The 24,452-nt window shown below is 43.6% G+C and overlaps 1 protein-coding gene across 1 annotated transcript in view; it reads right to left on the minus strand.

Moving 5' to 3' along the window:
- The window catches only part of LOC124774916 (ATP-binding cassette sub-family C member 4-like), a 296,627-nt gene that overhangs the window by 113,248 nt on the left and 158,927 nt on the right, over positions 1 to 24,452 (minus strand). The window contains exons 8-11 of the mRNA XM_047249591.1: positions 22,340 to 22,478; positions 22,150 to 22,260; positions 12,426 to 12,614; positions 7,375 to 7,661 (exon numbers count right to left, since the gene is read on the minus strand). Of these exons, the coding sequence (XP_047105547.1) occupies positions 7,375 to 7,661; positions 12,426 to 12,614; positions 22,150 to 22,260; positions 22,340 to 22,478 (726 nt within the window). The remainder of the gene's footprint in view (positions 1 to 7,374; positions 7,662 to 12,425; positions 12,615 to 22,149; positions 22,261 to 22,339; positions 22,479 to 24,452) is intronic.

The raw sequence follows: 24,452 nt of genomic DNA on the forward strand, positions 1-24,452 counted from the left end.
GCTAGGAGAAGATTTAGAGACAGAGAAAATATATGAGGATACAGGGCGAGTAATTCAGTATCTAAAGGGAGATGGAAATCTAATAATCATGCGTTTGTACAGGAAGGAGTAGAAGAAAGGTTTGCGGGGAATATGGGCTTGTTAGTAGAGATGAAAGAGGAGGAAGACTAAGTCACATATGCAAGAAGATTCCGTTAGTAATAGCGAATTCTCTGTTCAAGAATCACAAGAGGAGCAGGTATACTTGGTAACAGCCTGAAGAAAGTGGAAGATTCAGCTGGATTACGTCATGGTGAGATTGAGATTTCGGCATCAGATATCGGATTGTAAGGCGTACCCAGGAATAGATAGACTCAGATCACAATTTACTAGTGATGAAGAATAGGCTGAGGTTTAAGAGATTAGTAATAAAGGATCCGTGTTGGAGAAGGTGGGATATTGAAGTACAAAGGATTAATTAGAACGTTTCAAAAACACTAATGATGTGGATACTACCACAGGAGGCAGTTCAGTTGACGACGGATGGAGGAGGTACGTAGAATGTGCAATCACACATGTTCCAAAGACAAACATACGACCAAGAAAGGTAATTGCGCAGAAGCCATGGGTAACAGAAGAAATAATTCAACTGATCGAGGAAATAAGGAAATACAAAAATGTTCAGGTAAAGACAGGAAAACAGGACTATAAATCAATTAGGAATTGCAGAGAAGCCAAGGTCAATTGACAGTTAATTAGTTAGATAGTTACATGTTCCATGGGTCATTTTGCACAGAAGGTCTTAATGACATCGAACGAGTCATTCTAAATTCACACCTCAAATTAATTTCTACGTATGGTTACATTCTGAACATTTCTGAGTTATTTCTTTCATAACGTAGAAAAACGTGAAGAGATAAGAAAAATGAACATCGGAAGGACTGGCTTAGCATATGGAAATGTTATCTCAACCTTCGGTAAAATTAAAGACAAGAGCGGCAACATCAAGAGTGCAACGGGAGCTGCACTGTTAAAGGCAGAGGTGAAAGCGGAGAGCCGGCCGGTGTGGCCGAGCGGCTCTAGACGCTATAGTCAGGAACCGCGCGACCGCTACGGTCGCAGGTTCGAGTCCTGCCTCGGGCATGGATGTGTTTGATGTCCTTAGGTTAGTTAGGTTTAAGTAGTTCTAAGTTCTAGGGGACTGATGACCTCAGATGTTAAGTCCCATAGTGCTCAGAGCCATTTGAATCATTTGAAAGCGGAGAGGTTGAAAGATGGAATCGGAGACCTCTATTAGGGAAAGGCTTCCTCTGAAGTAGTGATAGAAGAAGAAGTTGGAGTCGATATGAAATAGACAGGGGCTACAGTGTTAGGGTCATAATTTCAACGAGCCTTGGCAGACTTCAGGTTAAATAATGCAAAAGGGATGGACAACACTCCATCGGAATTTCTTAAACATTGGAGGGAATGGAAACCGAACTACTTTTCGCGCTGCTGTGTAGAACAGGCTCGTCCAAACTGTGCCCCTGGGGCGCTGGCGCCCGCGATCACCCGCGGCCAGCGCCCCGGGCGAATTCCTATGTTGTCGCAGTGGCCGACCCGTGCCGCTTAGCTGGCCGCGCGGACCGCCCGACCGCCCTCCGCGCGTCTCGACTTTATACCGTTATAAGACGCAACCAAGGGTATGGATATTTTTCTAGCCGTGGGAAACGTGTTAGAGTCAATGAGTTTAAAATAGGAACGCCTGACCAGTGTAACAACGGATGGTGCCCCCGCGCTACGAGGGATACGCACTGGATTCCTGAGTTACGTCAGGTCAAAAATCGCTGAAGTCGGCTGTTCCTTATTCGCGGCAGTCCATTGTCTGATATACCAGGAGGCACTTTGTGCGAAGATTGTCAACATAAAAAATGTTATGGACACAGTTCTTCGAACGGTTAAATATCTTCGATCGCATGGACTCACACATCTCCAATTTAAAGAATTTCTGGCTGATATCGAAGCGGAATACCCGGAACTCCCCTACCACACCGCAGTAAGATGGCTGAGCAGAGGAAAGGTGCTTCATCGGTTTGTCTGCTTGAGGGGTAAAATGAAAGGACGTCCAGAAAAATTACTTTGTGATCCTAAGTGGGTGGCGAATTTGTCTTTTTTGAGTGACCTTACTGGTCATTTACATACTTGAACATTTCACTCCAAGGCGAAAATCACTTTGTTGCTGATTTAGTGCAGACGATTCAAGCATTAAAAAAAAAAAAAAAAAAAAAAACTTATTTTGAGGGGAAAACAATTGCGTGAGAAGAATTGTGGACACTTTCCCGCACGAGACAATGTTAAAAAAGATGTGGATTTTTCACATTATGTTCAAATCATTTGCGAATTACAAGAACAGTTTGAAAGCAGATTTTTGGAGCTCAGTGAGCTTCAACCGGCCTTAGATATATTTGTTCGCCCATTTTCCCTTCGGGCAGAGGACGTCTCACACGTGCTTCAACTAAAGCTGATTGACCTGCAGTGCGATATCCGCCTGAAGAACCGCTTTCTTATGTGTAAAATTTTGGATGACTTTTACAGATGTCTTTCACGAGAGAAATATTCTCTTCTGCACAAAAACGCGGCCAAATTTCTCTCAATGTTTGGTTCTACGTATATTTATGAGCGCTTTTTCTCTCTTTTAAAGCTTGCTAAAACTAATAACCGTTCATTACTTGGCGATAAACATTTGACTAATTCTTAGAGGTTAGCAGTCTCTCGGAATATTCTGCCAAACTTAGACAAAATCGTTTCCTCGAAAAAGAAAAACGTGTAAAATGTTAATTGTCTTCTTTAACAATGTTGACTGTAAGAATTAAAGAGCTGTATAACCTTAATTCTATTTTTAATAAGTTTTCAAACTTGGTCAGTTAAAATTATTTCGTACAAAACAGCAAACTAAGGATCTGATTTCTAAACTCTGAAAAGGGGTACAAAAAGCTGTAGCACGACGTACAACAAAAAATATTTACTTGTAACTACTAACAGTAAGAATGAGACTCTATATCCCTTACATAAAACTATTTCTAAAATAGAATATTTTGTTTACGTTGGATCTGACTGCGGGACAGTCCAGCGCAGAGCAGTGCTGCGCGGTCTCACTCGCTCTGCAGCTCTCTCTCTCTCTCTCTCTCTCTCTCTCTCGCTCCTATGGCGACACTAGCGACACACGGTCGCGGACGGGGCGCTGAACTACACTGCCAAGCGCAGGCGAGGCGCGGGCGCGCCCGCCGGGCGCAATTCTTGGATGAGCCTGGTGTAGAATCAAGGAGAGTGGCGACGTTCCACCTTTTGGAAAAATGTCGTCCACACAATTCCGGAGATAGCAGGGGCAGATAAGCGCGAGAATTATCGTACAATCACCTTAGCTGCCCATGCACTGAAGTTACTGACAAGAATAATATAAAGAATATTGGAAAAGAAGATTGAGGATCTGTCAGATGAAAGTAAGTTTGGCTTTACGAAAGGTAAAGGAAACAGAGAGGCAGTTACGAAGTGGTGACTGATAATGGAAGCACGACTGAAGAAAAATCGAGGCGCCATCATAGGAGTTGTGGACCTGGAAAAAGCTTTCGGTACTGTAATCCATATAGCCGTGAAACCATGCTTGTTTCAGCGTACTCTGCGTCCCTTCGGAGGTTTTTAAACGTTAGTAGAAATCACCCTGTAGTAGCAGCAGCAGTGTCTTTTCCGCCAGCAACCAGGTTGTCCGTATCGGGGAATATTTCACACATATATAATGCATTTTTCTCTAACATTGTTGAGAAGATGAACGGCCACAGTGTTCACGGTCGTGGCCGTATTCCACCCTAGACTGTTTGGAAAATAAGAAATAATTGATATATCGAAATCTTTACCAGAAAATATCGATTTAAAGAAGCGATATATTTTCCGCGATAAATCGATATATACATTCCGAAATGACAATACTGAGGACCGATATTTTTATTTTATATTACTTTTTTGCAATTTTGAAACTGTTCTTTTGAAATTGTAGTAGAAAATAGTTTTACTTTCACGGTGTGAAGGAGTCTTACTACTCTTTGAGCTTTCATCGCGGTCATTCATTCTCCTTATGTGAAGCAAGCACGGGTGACACAAATAAGTTGTTCGATTGCACTGGCCGGTGGCGGTGCGAATGGAATAGCAAGATTCCCGATGTGAAGAAACAGCATACTCGCTGCGTTAAAGAAGACAATCTTTAACGCAACTAGTATGCAATTTCTTCACATCAGGATTCTTCAAAAACAGTCGCTTAAAAAGGTGAACAAAAATCTAAATGAGTAGATTGGTCTTTGCGGTGGGCGGAGACGGATGATGGGAAATGCTGATGTAATCGGCGCTCGGCGCTGCTAACAGAAACTGCAACGTTTAACTTCACCACACAATTTTGACACAGCTACTGCTACATCGCTGGTGTTGGCAGAAATGAAAGAACAGGGAAGTCGACATGAACTGCGCCGAACAAATGCGATACGTGGCGAAAGCGACCGACAGACGCCTTTTATTGTGGCACTGACACGCAGGTAGCATTGTTAGCAAAGTGGCTATCGCCAAACGTGAACGTGCATCGTTTTCTTTCCGATTCTTGCTCTATGGGGGATAGCCAGGCTACTAGCTTGTTAGTGTACAGAGTATCTAATAATAGATCAGTCCTTAAATACACAGCTCTAAAACCGGCATTAGATCGGTACGTGCATATTTTATTCGTCATATATCGATACCTCACAATATATCGTGGGGCTGTATTAATAATACCGATATATCGCATTCCCGACATTTTTAAAAATATCAATAGTCCTACACCATCCGTCAGCGTTGTACTGTGGTCTACCCCAACAACGCCACGTTGTCGCTCCCTTCCAGAGTTACACCCTCGCTTAGAAATACCAGCCTTGAATGACCCACAGTGGCTGGGGATATTTGTCAATTTTCTAGGTGCATATTTTGTAGCGCTGTGCTAATTCTTATGCAAACTAAATTATGTATGATTGATAGTCTCTGGAATACGTAAACCTCAGTATTTTGCTGCAATGCCATAAATTTACCATGGCATCATTTCCTCTAACATCATCCTCATCATCCTCATTTTAACTATAAACTCGAAATACGTGTGACATATTCGCAGTTGCAAATATGGACAACCATCAGCTGAGTAACGGAATGACGACAGTGAAAATTTGTGCTGGGCCGCGACTTGGACCAGGATTTCTCGCTTATTGCGAGCTGTTGCCTTACCGTTACGCTATCCGACAACGACTCACAGCCAGACTTAAACTTCCTCATGTCGTCAATCAGCCGACACCGAGCAAGCAACTTTTAATTAAAATGTCTCCCCTGTACAGAAATACACATAATGAATGTACGAGTGCAGGTTGTAGACACATGGTTCACGGTATGTGGAATTCTAGGCCGGAATGTGAGTCGTGCTCGAATAGCCTAATAGTAAGGCAACCGCTCGCGTTGAGTAGGAAATCCGGGTTTGAGTCCAAGTCCGGCACAAATTTTTGCTGTCGACATTCCACCACACAGCTGAGGTTTGTCCATATCCGCCACTTCGCGTACATTACATGTATTTCGTAACGGCTGAAATCGCTACAGTACGAAGAAAAATTGTATCGTATTTCTGGACAAACACTGTTACGACTTCCTTGCACACTGTGTGGTTCTTTAGAGGAACGAGGAACAGCCGCCGTTCATGAACAGAGAATTCAAATATTAATTTATTCTACTTCTAATATAAAGTAGCAAAATTAATACATAACTTTGTTCCTGTATTTGCAGCGTCAGTTGCTAACAGCAGATTTTAATGTAGAAATGCATAGAGATACGAAAGACATATATGTATCACTCTTCAGTACATATCTATTCAGAGGCCTGCCCACTATGACGTTCTGTAAATGTTATTTAACTGGCAAACACACAAAATGGGTTCAGTGCATGAATGTTCGAACATAAGTAAACCCATAGCTGGAGCTCTGGAGAGGGGATGCTAGGATCTCACTGACAGCGGCGTAATCGCTCGTAGCAGCGCCCTCGAGCAGCGGCGGCGGCTGTAGGAAACGTGGCGGTGTAATGTGGCGCACGTGTTTGAAAGAGCGGCCAATGGGATAGCGGTCGGTACCGCAAACATAGACACTTCAGTATCGCTTAAACTATGAGCCACACGATCTAGTAATGTAGTCCTGGTTTAGGAATAACGTAAGTATCGCATTGTGGTATTTAGTTAAAATTTAAAGAGCGTCTGGAAATGGTGGACCTCAGAATTTTTTGTTATAGCGTCATTAATTTTGCGGAATAAGTTATGGCGTCGTTATTTCTGTGGAACACGTTCGTTTTTTAACACACTCAGTATGACTTAACACACGTGCCAGTGATGTAGGGATGGCTTATGAATGATAAATACGAGTAATTCAGACTGGTCGGTTCTTTTCAGAAAATTCTGCATTGTGATTGGCAGAAATCATCATGGCGTCAACGTGACACGAGAGGATGCAACGTGACGTGATGGAACGTTGACGTGACGTCGAGAGCAATGGGACGAGACTCGTTTCACTGGGAAAATATGTAATATTGTAGAAAAGATGGAAAAATACTGAAAAATTATAAAAGTGATAGAAAATATGGAAAAATAAGAAAATTTTTGAAAAATGATATACTTACATATCTGCCTGAATGTCGTCTCTACTGCTGCACCAAATGAGGAAAATCGTGTAATATTAAATTCAATTTCGTATTACCAATTACGCACACCCTAAACCTTAACGTAATTACAACTAAATTAATTTGTTTTTAACAAGAACCCACATCCTGATCCTCTCCCTATTATGCACAGCTCCAGAATGAAGCCACCCACTCTAGTGTGCTAATTATCATAGTAGAAATGGGAGGGTGTGCTTGAATCTTAGATGGTCCAGGGGAGGGGAGAGAGAATTGGGAGGGGTGGGGATGATATTGATCTATTGCCCGTGATTTGTCGGGGCTAGACGGTAAGGGATGACCTTGAATATAACTAGCATTAGTGTGGGAAGCGACACCAGAAGGCCTTACTGTGGTCTCCCATTAGATAACTACTCACATTTCCCCATAAATAGTGGCAAGTTGTCAGAAATATTGTTCTTATTACACAGTAACCAACACACACGTCATATTTTGCTATTCGAATTTTCATGAAGAGTACCGGTACGCTGCAAACAGCTAACGTATTAGCTATTCATTCACATATTTTCTACATGTAATCGGCACTGATACCTGCATAGCAAAAAATTGTGTGAATTGAAACTATTGTTCAAGTGGCACAACTTATCGCAAACATCCTTAATTCTGGCGTTGTCTTCATTAACTATTTAGTTGTTGAGGTACCTGGCGAGGCTGACCCTGGCCCTCTGTCCGCCGCTGAGGGTGATGCCCTTCTCGCCCACCAGCGTCTGGTCGCCGTACGGCAGCAGCTCAAAGTCCTTGGACAGGGCGCACACCTCCACCACCCGCTGGTACTTCTTCCGGTCGTAAGGCTGTCCGAACAGGATGTTCTGCCGCACGGTGCCCACGAACACCCACGGCTCCTGGCTCGCGTACGACACATTCCCTCCAATCTTTAGGTCTCCAGATGTTGGCGTCAACTCATTTATGAGCGCGTACAGGAGAGAGCTCTGAAAATATTAAAACTTTGATATGCGTGAAGATATGTTACTCGCTAATTGTTATAGTCACCTTTCAGAAAAAGTGTACAATCTTTTCGATTCTATTACCTATTTCATATTAATGTGAGAAATAATTACACCAGGATGGCCCCAATCACCATAAAGATATACGCATCCATGAGCATTTCGGGAGAAAGACAAGTTATTCCAGGGAAAGAAAGTAGAGTTTGAAGGGAATCCAGCCAAAGTGCCCCTATAACGATATGAAAAAATGGAAGACTATGCTGATCATCACTATATGGTGAGCAGCACAACTGCAACAGTCTTACAAATAACGCGAAATGTTGTCATTCAGGACTCCGATCATTTTAACGGGAATACGTCATTACTCCTTTGAAAAGAAAACACGTAGTTCAAAAACTGTTTTTCAAGGCAGCTGCCTAGATCATAATCAATTCCGGTCATGTTATATGGGTATAGAAAAGTTATTACAATCACCATCGCATTTAATTTGCCCAGTTGTTGACAGTTAGACCCTACAGTCATAGCCGAAATCTGCCTACAGACGTCGTCTAGCGAAAGCATCCATTCATGTGACGCAAGGATATCGTCGTATTCTGAGTGCGTAACCTTGAGACACCATCGCTATACATCTGTGGGTGGACTACAGTGTCAAAACAGGTAACGGGTAGGCAAAGTAATTACAATTACGACTGGGAATAAAGTTTCTATGCAACAGCAAACAATCTCTGGTGCTCTGCCATTCTAAGGCATGTATATAGTTTCTTTTATGCTTTCTTGGTGGTGGAGTTTGCTTTAAGGCGCAAAACAACTGAAGTCCTATGCGCCCATGTCATAATCTTAGAACACTAATAAATAAAACAAGTTATAAGCGGCCATACGCTAAGCCCAATCGATGGAAGGAAAGAGAGCTAATAAGCTAATAACAAGGAATCCACAAAATACGCTGTATGGACAGCGGAGGTTCCTAACCAAAGATTAAATGTCCTTCGCCATATTGCTACGATCGGTAAAAAGTAAAACGCGATCGATAAACGCGCGTCGTCCGCTAAAACGGCCTATAACTTAGGCGACAAACATATACTGGAACGTAAGCGAAAAGGAGATTGGGTCACGAAATGGCGAACTGTCAAAGATTGATGGCAATGAGCACAAAGTGGTGGGGGATCACCACTTAACAAATGACAATGGCTAAAAAGACAGTGACCAATAAGCAAACTAGCTGAAACGGTCTCGTCGCCACGAGAGAGTCGACAGGAGGTCGACCAAGCTTTTGGGAGAGGTTTCATTCCCCGGAGCTTGTACATGTCTCAAGCCCAGCGATGCTCAAGTAGTTCATCCTATTGTTACCTTCTTCAATAGGGATTTCGGCAGCCACTTCATCGATCACACTGTAAGTTCTCATTTACCAAGACGAATGAGTGTCCTACTGTATCAGCAGTGAGCCGTACATACGATTCTAGGAGTACTGTGTGTGAATCACAGATCAGTGATAAAACTGCTGTCGAAGATGTGTAGCTCCGTATGTCTAACAAGGATGAAAATCGCCCACAGCATTAGACCAGTGTTGTCATAATAGTTTATTGGGGTGATGTTACATGGATTATAATGAATTCTCTATTCCTGCAAGGTTACCGAACATAGCTAGTCATTGAAACCTCCTGGAAAATTCAAACTGCGTGCCCGACCGAGACTCGAACTCGGGACCTTTGCCTTTCGCGCACAAGTGCTCTATCGACTGAGCTACCCATGCATGGCTTAGGACCCGTCCTCACAGCTTTAATTCCGCCAGTATCTCGTCTCCTACCTTCCAAGCTCTGAGGGGCCATCGTGAATCGTGCTTGGGTAGCCCAGTCGGTAGAACACTTGCCGGCTAAAGGCAAAGGTCCCGACTTCGAGTCTCGGTCCGGCGCACAGTTTTAATCTGACAGGCATTTTCATATCAGCGCACACTCCGCTGCAGAGTGAAAATTTCATTCTATAGATAGTCATTCTTTATTTAACGTCTGATGTAGAGACGAAATGTTTTCATCCGCAGTCAGTAAGTTTATCTCAAGAAGAACAGATTGGTACTAGTTGGTAGTCGGTAATTGAGGAATATACTCGTATCTCGCTGGTTGCTGCAGACAGCCGTCCTGCTGGGGCGCCTTCATACTTGGGGACCCGTTACTCATGGAAAGTGTGGTAGAGGATTTGGGTGGAGGGGAGTTTGGCTGGGAGATGTGCTTACAATCAATATTTTCTTTGTTAAGTAATATATAAGAACACCAGAACGGACTTGAAAATTAATCCTTTGCAATCAATTCAAATTCAAGAATAGTAATTTCAGGAATCTGATGATTCAAGCGATCAAAAAATATGCCGCCCCATCAGAACTACAACAATCATATCCCGCAATGAACAGCTATAATATGCTGCACAATTTATGGTAAAATACATCCTTACATTATACATCGAAGAGCGAAAGAAACTGGCACACCTGCCTAATATTGTGCAGAGCCCCGCGAGCACGCAGAAGTGCTACAACACGACGTGGCATCGACTCGACTAATGTCTGAACTAGTTCTGGAGGGAACTGACAACATGAATCCTGCAGGGTTGTCCATAAATCCGTAAGAGTACGAGGGGGTGGACATCTCTTCTGAACAGCACTTTACAAGGGATTCTAGATGTGAGTAATAATGTTCATGTCTGGGGAGTTTGGTGGCCAGCGGAAGTGTTTAAATACGAAGAATGTTCCTGGAGCCACTCTGTAGCAATTCTGGACGTGTGGAAAGTCGCATTGTACTGCTGGAATTGCCCAAGTACGTCGGAATACACAATGGACACGAATGGATGCAGGTAATCAGACGGGACACTTACATACGTTTCACCTGTCAGAGTCGTATCTAGACGTATCACGAGTCCTGTATCATTCCATCTGCACTTGCTATGCACCATTATAGAGCCTCCACCAGCTTCAACAGTCTCGTACTAACATGCAGCGTTCATGGATTCATGAGGTTGTCTGCATACCCGTACACGTCCATCCGCTCGATTTAATTCAAAACGAGACAAGTCCTACCAGGCAACGTGTTTCCATTGATCACACGTCCAATGTCGGTGCTGATAGGCCCAGGCGGGGCGGAAAACTGTGTGTCGTGCAATCATCAAGGGTACACGAACGGGCCTTCGGCTCCGAAAGCTCATATCGATGATGTTTCGTTGAATGTTTGGCACTTTGACACTTGTTGATAGCGCAGCATTGAAATGTATGGCAATCAATTCTGTCACGTTAAACGATTATTTCAGTCATGCTTGGTCCTGTGCTTGCAGAATTTTTTTCCAGCCGCAGCGATGTCGGAGATTTGATGCGTTACCGGGTTCCTGATATTCACGGTAGTCTCATGAAATGGTCGTACGGGAAAATCCCCACTTCATCGCTACCTCGGAGATAGTATGTCCCATTGCTCGTGTTCCGACTGTATCACCACGCTTAAACTCACTTAATCTTGATAACCTGCCACTGTAGCAGCAGTAACCGATGTAACATCTGCGCCAGACGCTTGTCTTGTATAGGCGTCGTCGGCCGCAGGGCTGCCTTCTTCCTATTTACATATCTCTGTATTTGAATATTCATGCCTATTTCCGTTTCTTCGGTGCTTCGCTTTATACGCATAACCTTTACCTATGATGTTCAGTCTATTAAGGTCCTGTCGTTCCCTCCAAATCAACCAAAATGCAAGTAGCACGTTACAGTGCCATAACCAATTTCTCCACCACTACTCCTCACTGACTATGAGCTGCTGCCTTTTCCTGGAGACCGACAAGAAGACACTTCAGCTACTCTAGCTGGACGATGTCTGCATTACAGCTGGGCACGTTCCGCACTGACCGTTACAGTATACTGATGCTGTTTTCTCGCGGCTCATGGTTCCATGGTACTGCCTTCTCCGAAGTTTTCTTGCTGGTGGCCGTCCACTAAACACCTACATGGGATGACTGAGTCCACCCCCTTGCAGCCAGCCACAGCAGTGCAACAGAAGTCTCCCCTGTGCACCAGCAAGGCCCCACATCTAGTCTGGCACTGCCCACAGAGGCCTACGGCGCCACCAGAAGACGATGTAGCCACCCCTCCTGCTTCCTGCTGACTCCCGCTTTTACTGGCGACTAATTCCTATGGCGACTCCTGGAACCAGCCACACTGATGCATGCAAGTGTGCTCAGAGCGCCATCCAAGGCTGTCAGCGCCACCACACAACTTATCAGCTACTGCCCCCTGTGGCCTCTGGCGCAGAGCGAAGTCGATATCGCCACTTCTCTCGGCACTGCAGACTGCCTCCCACTCTGTCGGACTCCCAGAGCAAACCTCCCCATGACACTACCTTGCGAACTCCTTGCTACGCTCGCCATCTGGCAAGACTTGTGCGCCAAACCCGTGGTGACGAACCAAGAGACCAGGGAGGAAGAATCCTGCCACGAAATTTCAGTTTCACCGCAAAGGAGATTCCTCACTCAGGTTTGAAATCTGTGTTACAGCCTGAACACTGGTTTTTCATTAAATTTCATACAAGTGGGAACAAGAGACAGAGAGAGAGACATGTCTCAAGAGGTGATAAGCATGAGAGGAAAAGTTTCAGATATAACCTCGAAAAATAAAGCTGTCACCATGGGTCTTGAAGATGTTTTGAACGTCTACACATATTTAGTCTTCACGGAGATATAAATCGATATGTATTCTACTTCTGAAACTTATCGAGTTAAATAACTCACCTTTCCGCATCCAACAGGCCCGACAACAGCACAGAGACTGCCGTGTGCAATACTGAGGCTGACGTTGACCAGGGTAGGGTGGGCGCCGTCCCACGAGGCCGACACGTGCTGCAAGGAGACAACCACCTCCCCCACTGTGGCTCTCCTGTTGCTGTCGTCAGCAGGTGCCTCTGGCTTTAGTAGAAAGTCCTGTTGGCAGCGCCGACGAGGGGAATTAGTGGGGAAACTTGAGTTAGGACTGGACTCTCATTCGGGAGGACGACGGTTCAATCCCGCGTCCGGCCATCCTGATTTAGGTTTTCCGTGATTTCCCTAAATCGCTCCAGGCAAATGCCGGGATGGTTCCTTTGAAAGGGCCCGGCCGACATCCTTCCCTATCCTTCCCCAATCCGATGAGACCGATGACGTCGCTGTCTGGTCTCCTTCCCCAAACAACCCAACCCCAACCCGTGAGTTAGGTCGCAATCGTGATAACGCAAGTGTTTCACTGCTGATAACAAATTGGCTACCAAATTAGGACTACTTGGTAAATGACGGGTAACATCTTCTCCATACTTACATACTTACTTGTACTAGGTTGACCACATAAACTGCAGTCGGTCTTTGGCCACGGCAATCAGCCTCCTCCATCTTCTACAGTAAATCTATTTTCTCCAGCCATTCCTATCGTACTCATATCCTCTTCAATCCTTTCGATCAAGACATTCAAGGTCTGTCCCTTGGCCTGTTACCTCTGACTTCTTCTTCCACCACCTGTCACAATGACACAATGTCCAGCAGTTTGTACAACTTCTGCAGTTCATGTTTCTTCGATTTTCTCCAGCCGTCTCCAGCCTCCCCTAGTCCAGAAACCTGTCGCAGAACAGCATTATCAAGTCAGGATTTTTCTTTCTACCTTTTCGGTCAAAGTCCAGGTCTTTGCTTCGCATCGGATCATGCTTTACGCTACAGTCTTGGAGATCTTAATCTTCGTGGATCTCAATAGAAGCCGGTACTTGAGCATCTTTCCGATTGCAAACTTTAACCTGTTTTCTGCCTGAATTCTTGTCATTATTTTCTGGTCTACCTGATTCCTTCCACCGAGTGCTGCCCCTAGAAATTTGAACTCTTTTCGCTTTCAAAGATTTTAGATCTGACATCCTTCTCCCAGTTCATTATGAGGTATTTGGTCTTATCCATATCCATCTTCAAGCCTGCTCTCATTGGCTCTTCCATTAACACTCATCCCAAGTGAACCAGACCTTGATCTTTCTGTGCCATTAAAACTGTGTCATCCACACAGGCCAGGGTGTTGATCCTTCCATCCAGCTTAATTGCTGTCTCTAGTCTTCTTACTTTTCTTGGCATATTGTTTGCTGGTTTACAGTGTCATATGCTATTTGGAAGTCCACAAAAATACAGTGAACATCTCTGTGAAATTCCTTTCTGTTTGGTAATACTTGCCTTCTTCTATGTAGTTGATCTGCGGCTGACTTCCCGTTTCTAAAAGTTGCTTGCGGGAATGTAAGTACCTCCTTGACGTATGATGTTAGCCGCTTCAGCAACAGCGTGCTCAGAATCTGTTCAGGATAAGCTGTACATAGTAAGGCAAGTCCTCCATAGTTGCTGCATCTCATTGGATCTCCTTTCTTAAGTACCGTGTATATGACAGACTGCTTCCATTCTGCCAGAATACTTTCTATCCTCTAAATTAAACGCATCAGACAGTGGACTCCTGTAGGACATTTCGTCCCTCTTTCAGCATCTCTGCAAGTATTCCATCTATTCCTGGTGCCTTTCTTTTGTCCAGCATTTTTATGACTTTTCCTACCTCTTCCATTCTTGGCAATTCATCCTCCAATGTTGGTACCATCACTCTGTTTTCTCTGAACAGTTCTTCTTTTTCGACTGTCGTCGTAGTATCGTTGATGGTTTTGTCCATACTTAGGAGTTTTCGAAATAGTTTTTCGATTCCCCCGTAGCTTTCGTCTCATTAGTTATCATGTGTCCTGCTTGATCTTTGATCACGTCAGTTCTTGCGTTATATCGTTTATTAAAGACCCTGACTGTTTTGTAAAAGTCTCTTATATTACCTGCAGTTTACCGTTGTATCCTCTACTGTCAATGTCGTCTTGCTAACGAGCTTTTCTGCTCGGAGGACTTTTTCGACAAGCTGCTTCGATGTATCCGAACATTGTTCTTTCACCGTTTCTGTTTGTCAACCATAGCACTTCGGCTGCTTTTCTCTTGTTGGTTGCACCCCTACACCAATCATTAAATCATCCTTTAATCCTCCTCCTTCTCTCCAATGGTTTCATTATCTCGTCTACAGCATGTCTGGTACTAATTATGAGCTTGGAAGATAACAGAATGTGATCTCTTTCGTTCTGAATGTTTTTGTCGGGTGACTTCCAGGTTACCTCATGAACTCTGTCGCAAGGAAAATAGCTACTCATAATCTTCTTCCATATGGTTTTAGTGATTAAAACGAAATAAAATGCCTGTGCTATGGCTAGATATGAAAATGATAAAACAGCAGTAAAAAGAGAAGCAGCTACAAGCACAATACTGCTGGTTCTGACAGTAAACACAAAAACAACTGCATCCTAAAACATGGGCAATACGCATACAGAATTGGAAGACACAGTTATTAGGCCTACTGAGTAGCTTACAAACAAACCAATTTTCTTACGTCAAGCAAAATGACAAAAGAGTCGATAACTCAAATAGTTGTGTATTTTATTTGATCAAACACAGTTAAACTCTAGAATATATTATACCTAAAATAAAATTAAGAGTTACGAAGTCATTTCTGAATTACTGTAACTTTGGACGGAAATGAAACATGAAGGGCAAACAGTACGCACAGAACAGAATAGAAGGTTTCGAAATCTGTTGCTACAGAAGAAGGTCGAATAATTAACGAATGATTCAAATGGCTCTAAACACTATGGGACTTAACATCTGAAGTCATCAGTCCCCTAGAGTTAGAACTACTTAAACCTAACTAACCTAAGGACATCACACACATCCATGCCCGAGTCAGGATTCGAACCTGCGACCGTAGCAGCAGCGCCGTTCCGGACATAAGCGCCTAGAACCGCTCGGCCACAGCGCCCGGCTAATTAATGAAGAGATACTGAGTCGAACTGGTGAGAAAAAAGTTGTAAGGCACAACTTGACTAAAATAACAGATCAGTTGACGAGTGGTGATGCCCAAAGGTAACAGGAGTAATGAAATCTGGAATGAGGGCTTTGATTTTTTTTGGATAGTACTGGGTGACGGAGCCGGCGCGCTTTATTAGGCATTGGACAATGTGTGGCGGCACGGCTACATGAAAGACAAGAGCAGACCATAGCTCGCTTGTCGCACCACAGGGGGTAACGAACGTTTTTGGCATTTGTAGCGAGACAAGCAGGGTGTGTGGGATGTGGACAGCACCGGGGCCGGTACCTCGCCAATCGTTTTAGTGCATTGGGTCCTGCCGCTCACCTACCAGACAACTCCAGACAGCTGCATTGTATGCGCCTGTTCGGAGAATTTTAATGTCCGTGTCCTCAGGGCGGGTCGACAGTATGGCACCAATGTAGAACACTGCCGTCCAACAACCAGAAGCAGTTTCAGGGCTATGCTTTCCCGCACATAAACCGATAAACGCCACCTGATTGGTGGACCAGTATGACATGTGCTGACGCAAAAGGGCGCACACCGAATCTGCAGGACAATCTGCTATAGAATGAAAATTTGTTGTAATGGTTTGAAAGAGAAAGTTGTGGCAGAATCTAGGAGTATGGTTGGCAGCCGCTTCTGTGTCCTCCCACGATTGGAGAGTTCCCTGCACGGCGAGAACAAGGCACTAATCTTGCAGCGTAAAGGCGAATTGAGGAGTTCGCCAGAAATTCACTTCTGGACTGACAGAGAGAACGTTAGAGTTCTTCACTTCTGGCCAGCGAGAGTCAAGGTGATCACAAGAGTCAGAAGTATTTCTGTCACATTAGTCCAGGCAGAGCCTTGTCAGTTACCACTTGGTGACAACAGTTGGTACTGTTTGTCGCTTCTCGCCCGCTCTGTTTCAGTCGGCTCTTTATCCACGGGCACAGCCCGCCACAGACAGCAGCTGTAACATCATCCCTGTGCTCCGAGCTGAATGCGCGTAAAATTTTAAAAAATTAATATGAATATGGTTGCTTTGTTAAAATGTCTCTGCTTATCTTATTTTTCTTGGCGATAGGACTTCGCTGACCTAGTTGAAGCTGCAGGCGGCGCTTATCGTGATCACGAAAATTCTCTTCAGTTCAATAAATAAAATGCTTGATTAGGTTTTTTAACATTATTTACAATGTGTACACCTTTGCTTCCGCCGTTTGCCGATAGTTGGTGACAACGATAAGTAGCGGCGAAAGAAACAGATCGCAGATGTCTGGCAGTTAGCTTAGACCTCGGCCAACATAACCTCATTCAAACATTAGTCGATTTGTGTTTGCATCATAAAGTTGTTCTTGATTGAAAATGTCAGTTTACGAGCCTAATTCTCTTCATTTGTGAGAGGTGTAACTGTTTTGTTTCAATATGAAGAAAACAGTGGATGAGTCTCATCGAATGCTCTCAAGTACGTATAGTAAGGACGCAATTAGCGAAAGAACGCGTCTTGAGTGGTTTGAACGCTTCAAGAACGGTGATTTTAACGCCGTAGACCGGCGTAGTGGTGGAAGAGAGAATGTTTTCGAAGATGCGGAGTTGGAAACACTGCTGAGTGAAGACTGGCGTCAAACTCAAGAAGAATTGGCACGATTGGTGGGTGTGACACAGCAAGCCATTTCAAAACGTCTGAAGGCTATGGGCATGATTCAGAAAGGAGGAACTTGCGTCCCGTGTGAGCTGAAACCAAGAGACGTTGAATGGCATTTGTGTGTTTGTGAACAATTGCTTCAGAGGCAAAAACGGAGGGGATTTCTGCATCGCATTGTGACCGGAGACGAAAAATGGGCTCATTATGATAACCCTAAACGCAAAATATCATGGGTATATCCCGGCCATGCTTCCACGTCGACGGCCAAACCGAATATTCACTCCTCTTAGACCATGCTCTGCATTTGGTGAGACCAGCTCGGCGTCGTGTACTGTGAGGTGTTAAACCCAAGAGAAACAATCACAGGTGCTCGTTGTCGAACGCAATTAATGCGTTTGAGCAGAGCATTAAAAGACAAACGGCCGCAGTACAGCGAGAGGCATGACAAAGTGATTTTGCAGCACGACGACGCTCGACCCCACGTTGCAAAAGAGATCAAAACGTGCTTGTAACGTTAAAACGGGAAGTTCTACCCCTCCCGCCGTATTCTCCAGACATTGTTCCCTCTGACTATCACCTGTTTAGATCAATGGCGCATGGCCTGGCTGACCAACACCTCCGATCTCATGAAGAAGTCACAAATTGGATCGACTCGTGGATCGCTTCCAAAGATGAACAATTTTTTCGACGCGGGATTCGTACACTGCCCGAAAGATGGGAGAAAGTAGTGGCCAGCGATGGAAAATACTTTGAATGATACATGTGTAACCCATTTGTTTCATTAAAGCCTCAAAGGTTGGGGAAAAAGCGGCGGAAGCAAAGTTGTACACCTTGTAATTCACTCACACATATAATACATCGAGATCGCAATACTTCAACTCTAAAATCGCACATCCTCATCGTCCTTCTACATACGAGAGAGTCTGACTGTGTCTATTTAAAACAAAAAAAGTACAACAAATTGAATGAGACAATGTTTTCGTTTGTCTGCGCCTTACCGCGCTTTCGTAATTAACGTCTTTGCCAACCCTCTGGTTACTCGGTGTTTCAGTTTTTGTTTTTTTATAAATCTTAATTTTACGGAATCCTGGGGGCCTTTCATCATGTACTTATGCATCTTGCAGGTGGTAATGTACTCGCAGCACCAGCGCAGTAGTCTAATTAATTTGACCCCTGCCAGCTTTCGCTGTCGCCTTGTCGCTATACACAGCCACGGCTTGCATGTGTGATGTGTATCAAGGGCTCCCATTCCAGATTGATATTGTTCATAATAGTTAGCAGTAGCGAGTTAAGGCACACCAACTCTCAGAGTTTTAGGGCTCTGTAACATGATAGTTGATCTCGCTCCTGTATGTGAATAGACAGCATCTCATTACCGAAGTTACAGAGTTCTTATTTATGTTCCATTCAATATATGTCTCTTCTAATATTTTAGGAGTTCTCGAAATATATCACTTTGTGATACTAATATTTTTATGTTATTTAGTAGTTGAGTTTCACCTTTATTATCGGTGCCCTTCGTCAGATATGAGTGATCCGCTATTAAATTATCATAAACAGAGTTATATCAAGGGCACAACTCTTAAACTGACCACAAACAAGACGATATCATAACTTGCTCCATAAATTGTCTGTTGCATGATAGGGACTGTGGTAATTAAAGGGAGGGTTGAGTGTATTAGCATAACTAATACGGATTTCTTTAATGAACTAGGGTGACATGTCCACCTCTCAACCCGGACACCTCGCTAGGACGCATCCTGAGGTATCATTTCGGCAATAAAGACAAGACAGAGAAGGGAGAGGGGATATTAGAAGTTGTTGAGGGAGACTATGATAGTAAACAGGTTCAGGTGGATGTAACAGGTATGTGGAGATAAGGACGCTAGCACAGTGTAGACTAGGAGGTGAGCTGCACTAATAACCGCTCAGCCAGTTAATAGGTATAAATTAGCGTACAGTATTAAACTTAAATTGATGACATAATATGAGAACATACAGATACACGTTTAACAAAGGGCTTTTGGCACCTGCTGCTGTTAGGCATTCAAATAAAATATTGAACAATAGATTTTGGTAAGTCAAATGAAAAGACAGAGGAACAATATACCACTATTAACGATAAACGATAAACGATAGAGTTACGGCATAAATATATGTATATAAATACATCTTTAACAAATATGTGTGACACCCTGTGTTGAATCGTAGAAAGTTGTTTAACAGAGTTATTTCCCGTGGCACAACAAATTGAACAAATAAAACGAAAAGAGTAGGCACGATACCGATAAAAATGTACAACGTATAACTTGAAATAATTATACATATAAAATACATTTTAACATAAAACGACTGTTAACCTAGCTCCCAGTGCTGCGTTATTACTACAAAAGTCTCTTGGCAGCCTGTATAAATGTAGCAAGCTCTTTTTATTATACGTATATGGAATTACTCAAGGAAAGAATAATGATGGTTCTCGTGGGAAACTCTACGTTCAGACGATGTTATTGCTGTGGCGCTCCTATGTTGCACATGAAAAGAGGACGCGATTTATGTCACCTTCTATTGTGTTAGTGAAGTCACAGAATGGGATTGGGTTAATTACAGTGCACAGAAGCTGCATTGCAAAACTTCAGTGGATAAATCTTACGCGTCAGAAAGCGGATATCAGCCATCTGGGCAGGTGAAAACCGTGCGAGCCTGGTCTACATGGAATAACAGGCTGAAGAACTAAGACGCCTTCTAGTCCTCTTACCACTGTTGAAAAGCTTTCTGTGTGCCAGGCGGCACAATACAGAAGGGGAAAGTGTGAGATCAATTGATGTTCCGAAACTAGTGATTTTCTTAGCAAGAATATGGACTTCTTCATTTTGCACGCCCCCCGTCACAACCACAGACAGGCTGTATCGGTTTCGGATCAAGATATCTAGTGAGACACCTCGCTGATTGCTATCGTAAATATTTTTCCACGAGATAATCCATATGTGACGCCCCGGTACGGTTTTATATGACTAAATCACCATGTGTTACCACTGGGGTGCGGAAGTACATAACCAAAACAAAACATATGCTGTGCGGATAAACTTCCCAGAACGGATGTGTTTACTGGAAAAGTAAGGTATTCCGAGATCCAAACTGAATTCATCTAGGGACTTATAAGGAGAATAATAAGAGACTTAGATTAATAATCAGATGCTTTTGTCAGTTTCAGACCCCTTTGATAAATTTACAGACAATCTAAATTCGATGACGTGAAATACACTATCCATAAAAGCAATAGGAGGTCGTTTATTTAGCATCGTATAGGCGCCGTACGTTATCCATACATTACCTGCAAAAAAGACGAACATTATTGTGAAATAATATGGGTTATCACGTACGTGCGAGAAACAACTATTACGCGTTCCTGAAGCACACAAGCGAAGGATAGATTTTAGGTTTCCTGGCTACAGGCTCGATTTTATCAGGCTATTATAATGACGATAGTCAAAATACGGGAAGAGTGTTCAGTGGAACTGATAGAAAGCCACTAAAATTTTAATTGAAAGACGACAATATCTAGTTGATTCTTCCACACGTAAGAAAGGTGTGGTTCAACTAAAACATATAATTAACGCGTACTGTGTAATATGTAAGTACTAAGGTCACGAAAGATGTTGTAGTCATTCGGTCCTGAACTGCTGACATGGGAAATATATTTAAACAACGTGTAAGAAAAGCAGACAAAGATCTACATCAGTTTAATGGCGCCATTCGGACAGTAGATCGAACATATCAACGCTCACGCGTTTCAAAAGAGATTGTAGAGAAGACTGAAGGTAGCAGTATAATGTGGTAAGTCTATTACAATTCCCATAGTTAGATCCTAGAGCGAGATCAAGTAGTGAAACAACTATGTCGTATCGTAACTGATCTACTTTCAAACCGAAGCCTAGCTTTCTGAGTAAAAATGAGGTAATGTTTGTCTAGAATAGCAATTTTAAGTGAATTTCTTTCGACAATGAAGACTCGAGTGGAGGCGATGTAAGTTGAGATATTCAGGATGTGTTTTGATAGGCTGTGGAAACGATGCCAATATTTCTCGAGGTAAATTTCTAGGTTCGATATCTACTCCGCCACAAAGTTTTAATGTACCAGTAACTTTGAAATCAGCGCACACTCATTTGCAGAGTGAAAGATACGTACTACGAACAATCGCTAGGCTACAGTTACGCCACGTGTCCAAGAATATTCCTTCTTCCGGACTGCTAATCCAACAAGGTATGCAGGAGAGCCTCTGTGAAGTTTGTAGAGTAGGAGAGATGTCGTGGCGGCATTAAAGCTCTGAGGGTGGACCTCGACCCTACCAGAGGTAGCTCAGCGTGTAAGGGCATTTCCCGCGAAACCCAAGCATTTTGGTTCGGATCCCAGTTCTATGTACATTTTGATCTACCACTTTAAGTAATGTATCCTTTCCACTGGAATTGTCAACGTGATTAATAGCCAACACTGTCATACAGCAAATACACCTATCGTCTGTTAGCGAACGAAATTCCGGAGATGTGCATTCAACTGGTCTTCATCGAATCTGAACACAACCGTCATAACATAAGTTTAATATCGCAACCACTGGATAATAATGGTAGACGTTCGGAAGAGTTAGTGTTCAGGAGGGAGGCGTTACACCAGAGGTGTGAATAGTACGCCGTATGAGCTACGTCGAATCGTGCCTAGCTATTATCTAAAAATCAACCTTGCTGTAGATTTGCATTTATTGTTATTGTTATTGGCATTCCTTCGATGATTCGCTCACGACGAACTTGGCAATGTGTGTAGATTGCGCGTTCGTATCACGCGTGCACATAAGAACATGCATCAAAACAGAGATGTATTTAATATTTCTTTCTCGTGGCCAAACTGATGTCAGTAAAATGTAAATTGTTTTGTCGTTTGATGTCTGAGAGTCTGCTACGTACCTCTATGCGCTGAAAGGATACTTTAGCCTCCTGCAGACTGGATATTGCCCAGGGGAACATCGTCGCCAGACAAAGATTGAGAATATTGAAGTATTGGGCCATCGCGAATATCTGAAACAAGAACAAAATTGCGTTCTCGCTTGGTATATGGAAGAGGAACGCGGTCAGGTGCAAGGTGGACCTCTCGTACCTTCTCAGGACCGGCGACTTCGCCAGCCAGGTAATGCGCCAGCAGCGTCACGAGAAGAGAGGATCTCTCCATGAACACCGTGGACGCCACCAGCAGGCCCTTGAGGTATGCTGCCTGCAGCAGTCTGCGAAATTCAGACCTGAAAATAGAACGCGTACAACTGAAATCTTTCTCCTGGTTGTGTTAATAGATAAGGTAGACTTAGAAAAATTTCAGCACTTGGGTGTTGGCACATCTTCCGGGAAAACATTGTAAGTGCACGTAGGTGACGCAATGTTTTTCCTCTGTGTTTCTGATCCTTAGTTCTGTAATACGAGATGGTTATAATTCAACTTGCTCTACTTGACAGGGCTCCAGTGAAAAATAAGTGATCGTATTGAACAGTCATAGGAGGACTTTTTGAGCCTCAACGTTTAGGCGTCGTTGCGTCTTATAGTAAAAACTATCGAGTCCGGTGTAAATTATAGTTCCCACATGGAGAAAGGATAGTTATATTACTTCGAATTGTTGGAAGAGAACTCTAATCTGTGTTTTTCCTGACGTTCCCTATGCTGGCAGAAATGATAATTTATGTAACAGTTGGAAGTCAAATAAAAGAAGTTTCTCGCCATCGTCTAGGTAATGTTTGGAGAATACCATTGTTTAATATGGCAGATGTTTAGCCTAGACTTTTATGTCCATACCTCCATTGCTCATGAGGCACAGTTAAGGGATGTTACAATTTCTTCCCACGCACTCTGTTTCCTCTTCTTTATGATTCGCCTAGCTTTAGCCCTCGCTTGCCAAAGGTTGCAAGATTGTTTACACTTTCTCTTTTCCTAAACATATACAATGCAGCTCGTTCCACCAGGGGACGTCTTTTCTTCTTGCGATGTGACCCACGCACTCGTGCATGCTGTCACGGTGTTGGAAACGGACAGTTGGCTGTATAACGGCCACTTCGCTCTGGTGAACATCCAGTTTGGTGACCTTCCATTGAGCGTTGTTGTCTCACCTAGATGAAGCCTCTTTGGAAAGTGGTCAATTGAATGTAGACTGTTCACCGCTTACTACGTTACGGTGTCTGCGAAGGCAGGGAGCACAGAGACAGATCTGCAGCGGAGAACGACCCAGATTAAGTAGGCACACCTCCTCTTGACACTGCCAGCCTCCCAGTTAGTCGACCGCTGGGATGGACGGTAGAGGAGTCCCAGAGCACATTGTGTACATTGATGCACCGACTAATAGCAACGGGTAGAGCAGTTATCTAAGGAAATCAGTAAATGCTTTGCTGTCAGGAGGGTTACCGCGGTGGGATGTACACATAGTACACTATAAGACGACTATAAGACTGTAAGACTCCTCCACATGCAATTCAATGGTGAGTGTGATGTGCAAGTAGTGGAATGTTTCATTGATGAACATAGCTACACCGCTCTTTGTTCATTCACCACTTAGCTAATCATTCCTACGCAGGTTAAATCCTCGCAACACAAGTTTATCCGTGGTCTTTAAGTGTGTGTCCTGAAAGCTTTGCTCTTACTAGCATTTTTCATCCCTCCAAATGTGTATTGTAACCGTTCACATTAAACTACAGAATGGGAGCCATTTTAACTTTGAGATTAACCCTTGCTGAGTCCTGTAGTATAGATGGGGAATTCAAAACGTTAGAAGGAGGGGTAGATCGACTTGTTGCATCGTGCAAACATTTTTCTACTTCGTTATATACTCATATTAATGAAGCCATACGGGTTATATGGTTTGATGTCTTCCTTTTTAGAGTCGTTCTTTCCACTCAGTATTTTTTGAGGAGAGTGTGGTAAAGAAGTTGCTGTGACGGAGCTCATAGCCCGACAGCATGACACGACAACGTTGTAGGTAGTCGAAAACCGGGGTCGTAGGGGCCACGTCAGCGAGAACCAAAATACTAGTACTTCCGGACGACAACAGGAATATTGGCATACAATCACAGGCAACTCTGAGTGCCGCCGCTGAGACCAGAAGCAGTCGGCTCACCGACAGGCGGCAGCCAAATACCCACTAGGAGGAGGAGCCAGCGTGGGTCTACTTGCTTCTGCCGTCTCATGTGTTCACGGACTGTTACGTGTTCTTCTGCCGGTACCATATTTAAGAC

This window comes from Schistocerca piceifrons, chromosome 2 (assembly GCF_021461385.2).
Source record: "Schistocerca piceifrons isolate TAMUIC-IGC-003096 chromosome 2, iqSchPice1.1, whole genome shotgun sequence".
Lineage (NCBI taxonomy): Eukaryota > Metazoa > Arthropoda > Insecta > Orthoptera > Acrididae > Schistocerca > Schistocerca piceifrons.